At 41.5% G+C, this 6000-nt stretch overlaps 1 protein-coding gene across 3 annotated transcripts in view; it reads left to right on the forward strand.

The window, feature by feature from the left end:
- LOC147726023 (transcription factor COE3-like) overlaps positions 1–5244 on the forward strand; it is a 521578-nt gene extending 516334 nt beyond the window's left edge. For 2 of the 3 annotated variants that reach the window (XM_086960138.1, XM_086960139.1), the window contains exon 16: positions 2952–3123. In XM_086960138.1, the coding sequence (XP_086816264.1) occupies positions 2952–2983 (32 nt within the window). In that variant the 3' untranslated portion in view covers positions 2984–3123. Of the gene's footprint in view, positions 1–2951 lie in introns of all 3 variants that reach the window. The other variant, XM_086960140.1, reaches the window with a different exon arrangement.
- The last annotated feature ends 756 nt before the right edge of the window (positions 5245–6000 follow it).

The raw sequence follows: 6000 nt of genomic DNA on the forward strand, positions 1-6000 counted from the left end.
AGCGGCTATTGCCATGTCCGTTTCTGTCCATTAACTAACACCTTACTACACAGTGATTTAAGCACGTGTCAGGTCTCACTCAAGGTGTAACTCCCAGGTCTTCTATTACAGGGGTAATTTTTTAATAGAAATCTTTTGTTTATAAATGATCCTGCCGAACTCTCAAAAAACAGAGGGCCCGATTCACAGAACTAACGTAGGACAAAATCCTAAACTTACTACTTTTGGTATTCACAGAAGGTAGGATTTTGTCTTAAGTTTGTCTTAAGTTTGTCTTAAGACAGACTTAAGACAGACTTAAGACAGACTTAAGACAGACTCCTAACTTAAGTCTGTCTTAAGACAAAATCCTAACTTCTGTGAATACCAAAAGTAGTAAGTTTAGGATTTTGTCTTAAGTTAGTTCTGTGAATCGGGCCCAGAGTCTTCATTTTATGCGCTTTGAGGAAAATTCTTCATCCTCTCCCAGACGCGCAGAGAAAATCAATAGTCCTGGTGCAAGTGAATTCAAGCCTGGACTACTGCAACTCTCTTTATTTGGAGCTTTCTTCTTATCTTCTGTCTCAGTTGTGGCATATTGTGGCAAAATTGATCCTGCATCTGCATGATCAATATTGTGTCTAACAAACATATCACACATGTCTTTTCATCTTAGGTCACTTTATCTGCTTCCTGTCTATAAAAGATGCTTCTGCAAAGCTGTGTGGCTTTATCAATGTATTACCTACATTCTAATTGCATGCAAAATCATAGTAAAAGAAACATTTCCACTAGAACCCACCAATCTCAACACACCAACTTACCTGTGATATCTCAATTTGCTAGAGTCCATAAACATGGCTCTATATTCTCTTTACTTACAGCGAAGGACTGAGCATCTCTTTCTCAAGAACTTCAAAACGACTGCTGTCCTCCTGTGCATTCACAAGCCTCTTCCAATCCAACTCTTTCATTCTGCTTTTTGTGTAATTGTTTAATAGGTTCTGGTTATTATCTCAGGGACCTCAGGTTAATTGTCATATTGTCTATGACAATAACTCAACCAAAATCAGTTTGTAGGTAAGTGGACTCAGTTCCAAACAGGAGGCATCCTTGTAGAAGGAGACTCACATTACAATGGTATATTGAGGAATTCCCACTACATATCCCCCTGTGATCTGCAAGAGGCATTGGAAATTTGAATTTTATGCAAAAATGGAGCTTCCCTCCTGCATACATTTTTAAGTAAATTGTGACATTTGGCCTTGATAATGGCACTCAGAGACCCCCATACATTATCCATATGCTTTTCACTGATTCTTCTCTACTTGGGAACACATTTTAAAATTATTGGTTAATATAATATTTCTACAGATAAACAAGGCTATGTGTGTGCTAATGGCAAGACTAGACAAACAGCATAAGTCATTATCCGCATATCTCGCCAGCTTATTCTTGGTTAGTGGACCCAACCACTTACACAAATGCTGAGCAAACAGGTAACATGTAAAATGTAGAACAATAGTGACAGGAGCTATGTAGGTTAATGACTTCCCTAGGATTCACAAAGGAAAACACATGGAAATTTGTACCAAAATATAAAGATCATTAAAAATATCCCATGGACCCTTATGACATATAATCCTATTGGAGAAAAAGAATGGAACTGCTTTGAAACATAGAGATGTAAGTGGGGTTTTCTAAAGTGTGCACCCATTTTGTACAATATTAATTCTCCTCTGAGAGTTTAGTGGCACCTAGAATAGGACAGCAAAAGGTTTCAAATTTCATATGAGCTGTCCAAGTGGGTGGGGTTTGGACATATCTCCTCCGGAGTGTCGACTTAGAGACAAATGGCGATGAAGATACTTCTGTGTTCACCTGTGTTTGAGGAGGTTCCTTGGGAGATCCACTAACTTTTTTTATTAGTTCATCTCTCGAACCAGCATACAGCCTGTCGATCAGCAGTTCCCTCCCTCTCCTCGGACTGGCAGAATATTTAAGACTTAGAAGATGATCCTGTACTAATTTCAAAACATGGCATAGCCTTCCAAAAGGAGCCTTTCAACGTATATAGAATCCCTGCCTGGTCTTCTGGCTAAATATTTCTATATATACCTGAAAGAATTTCTATATATAACTAATAGAAGATGCTCAATCAAGACAGCCTTATGTGTTTGATATGAGGAATAGGAAGAGCAAGAATCCATGCTGCACAGGGAATAAATATAGCCTTATTTCACGCTGCTGAGGGCTGTAACTGTTGTTAAAGTTGTTAAAGGCCCGAACCCGAGTTATAGGCCCAAGACGCACGCAAGGGCCTATAACAAGGGAGAGGGCCTTTAACAACCGGTAGAGCCGTGGCAGAAGGGCTTTAAGGCTATTATAAAATTTCATCCACTAAGGGTAGAATGCTCTAAGTTAAAGAGGGAGAAGCATAAAGACAAACATTGGAATGTTGGAATGTATACCAGCCATTATAAGCCCTAAGCTACTCCATTGAATTCAATTGAGCACTCAACATTCCAATGTTCTAATTATATTCCTGACTATTTCTCTCCCTTTATTACTTTTCCTTGCATTCTCCCCCTCTTCATTTTTGATGGTACATTTTAGTAAAGCATTTGTGATCTGCTCTCCAAAGATCTCTCAACATTTCCAATTGGCAGAGGGGGAGGGTGTATCTTCTCTCCAGGAAACAACTGTCTGACCCCAACTTCTTTCCAAACATATTTTGTAAATTGACAGACTTCTCTTCTGCTACACTTCAGTTATGTATTCCTCTGCCCACTGCAAGGTGGCTGGGGTGCACTCTCTTCAATCTGAGATTGTTTTTAAATATTTAATCCTTATTGATATCAATGAAATCATTCAGGAGTTCTCAATGCATCTTGCCTCCTGCAAAGAAATACCCAGCTCTGATTATTTACACCTGGGCCTCAAAGTAACCGCTGTATTTTTCTATCTTACAGCCCTGTCCGGTCTTCTCGTGCCGCCGATGTAACACCAGGAAGAAGCGATCCAACACCGACCGACGGACCAATAGGGACACATTCCAACAATGACAATGGACAGAGGGTGGGGAGAAGTGCCCTGGACTTGCCTTGAGGTGGAATCTTGGGGTTTTAATGAAGTACTTGCTTCTTGTTTTGTAAATCTGGGAAATTTGGCCAAGAAGGCAAAACCTTTTCGGTGGGCATGTTTGTAAAAATAAATACGCATGAAGATCCTGCTGTCAACCGCAAGCCATGAAATGGAAAGAGAAGAAGGACTTCATCACAGATGCACAAGCCATGAAACGGAAAAGAGAAGAAGGACTTCATCGGAGATGCACAAGCCATGAAATGGAAAAGAGAAGACGATGGGCGTCATCAGAGACCTTCTTAGGCAGTGGGGCTTTCTTGTCCTTTCACACCCCTTTGTTGGGAGTGACCAGGCAATGTTCTGTTCCTTCCTACCACCCCAGGTTTTTTAAAAGGGATGTTAGGTGATGCACACTTGTTTCTCGTGGCACAAGGCGACAAAGACTGACGTCAATAATATATTCCAAGCGAGTGCAATACAGTCTCTATCAGCCCTGTAACGCTCTTATGCACATTGTGAACTGGATGTGCACACGAAGAATCGCTCCCACCCGCATCAGACTCGAGAAGAAAGTACTCTGGTGAGATGCGTAGGTATCCTGATTCATGTCCATGCATGCCCAGGGAGGATCCGGCAAATCTCAAAATCACAAATATGAGATTACATCAAGGAATGTGGCTGGTGGCAGCTTCTGCAATGTATGCAGAGACCAGTGTCTGCGAACCACAGTCCATTCTATCAAAAAGTAATGAAAGCCTTTCTAAAATGAGCATCATTAGGGCAGTGACGATGGGCGTGTTTGTGGTTTGACCCTTATACCCAACATCAATTTCCTCCTTGATTCTTTGATACTGGTGTTGAGTCATCAGTATTGGTATAGAAGCACAATACCATCCTGGACACAGGCATCAGTGGCGGCCTGTCTGGGATCTCCGTCCATTATGAAACATTGAACACTCGGGGCCCCAGGAGCCTCTACCATGGCACGCAACTGAGGTTTGGCCCTTGGAGCCTCTCTCATGGTACACAGCTGAAGTTCTTCCTCCACCTGTATTTCAAAGAGGGGGTGCATTATAACAGCAGTAGAGCGGGTTGCGAGAGTTTGTGGGTGTAGTTGGATAGGGTTTGAAGTAGGCACAATGTAAAACAACCTATATAGCCTTGTAGGATGTGAAGCTTCTGAGCCACGGATTGAACCAAGAATAGATCAAGATTGAATTGGAAATGAAGGACGTGGTTCCTATGCTTTGAAGGAGCTAGATATACCTTCTGGCAGTTTACATTTCCCGTATTTAGTTTAGTTTTTAGGGCAACCAGCACTTCAATGAGCTCATTTCCCGAAGAGCGTTAGCTTGAGGGGGGTTTATTTATTAGAACAGTGAGTACAATGTCCTAGCTTTCTTGGGACTATGAAATCCTAAAACCAAATCTGGTGATTGACAGCCACTTTCTGGTGGCCACATACATTTCTTCTAGCTTGCTTCCCAAAAACAAGGTCGCAGGTTGGTTCTCAATTCAGCACACAGCATCTGTAGTGCACACACCTTATGAAATTATTTGTTAAAATTCATATGTCAATCTGTAGCTGCTGTAGCCAGCAGGATGGCCATGAATCCCTAATGTCATGGTGCATAAGGTCTGTTACTACTGCACTTTATTCTGTATACCTAACACACTGAACTAAAGATTAGTCTGCAGACTCCTCCCCAGCTCAGCGAATGAGCACGTCTTCCGCTACACCTGTCCTATGGTGTGATGAGAGTGAGAAGCTTGAAGCAGCAGCTACTTGTGAACATAAGAAACAAAAAAGAAATATCCATTCATTTTTCTGGCCCAGATCAGCACATTTCTACCTGATAATGATAAAATGGGAACTTGCAGTTCTAGTCTTTCTTCCATGTCTGTTGGAGCCTTCCATTTGAGACAAAACATAGGAAGACATAGTAGGCAAAAGTAAAATGGCAAAATGATGTACATGGTGACAAACAACAGGCCTATTAGAGTGATTGGTTCCATTCAAAGTCAAGAATGTAGTCATAATAGAAGATGTTGACTTAGCAATAATATCCAGGAGCTTGTCTAGTCTCACAGTAAACTTGTTTCTGCTGCATTCTAGCTAGATACGCATTGTGGTTCTCCTGGTTAGATCCTCGATGATCTGCCTTCTTGCTCATCATTGCACCACCCATGGCTAGAAGCACATATTGTAAAAAATCAAAACCTGTGCACATCTTTCAAGTTTTGTTAAAACTGACTGAATGATGTGTTCTTGGCTTAGGGCCTCATTTTGATTTCAGGAGATGGGTTACTTTACGACAAGGGTAACTGATATCCTGTTTGCCGAAATATAAATCTCATAATAACCTTTGGAATTTATCTTTCGGCAGATGGGATATCCTTCACCGTTGTGACAGAGTAACCCATCCCCCCAAATCTAAATCATGTCCTTATTTTGATAATGTTATATTCCCAAATCGCAAAATTTTGCCTTGCTACTGAGCCTTCATCAGGGATTGAGGGGCATATTACCAAGGGCCTTATCGCTGCTTATGCGGGAATTTTTCCTGCTAAAGCGGTGATAATTTTATCGCCCTATTACCTAGCTGTTGCTAACACCAGTTAGCGACAGCTAGTAGGAGATAGCGATCATCTTGGGGCCCACTTTGCATGTCAGCGATAATTATCGCTAATGACATGCAAAGTGGGCGTGCCAAGATGTTAGCGACTGGAAACAGTCGCTAACATCGCTATCTCCTATTACCTACTTTTGGAAAAGTTCGCTCTAAGCGCGAATATCTCCAAAAGCTAACACCTGCCCCTGAGCAGTTCTTAGCCATGTTATCCAATGGTAGGTGGATAACATGGCTAAGAGCATTAGCTCAGTAATGCATGAATATCGCTGACTTTACAGCGATATTCATGCATTTCCGCCGATTT

Source organism: Lissotriton vulgaris, chromosome 3_1, assembly GCF_964263255.1.
Source record: "Lissotriton vulgaris chromosome 3_1, aLisVul1.2, whole genome shotgun sequence".
In the NCBI taxonomy this organism is placed as follows: Eukaryota; Metazoa; Chordata; class Amphibia; order Caudata; family Salamandridae; genus Lissotriton; species Lissotriton vulgaris.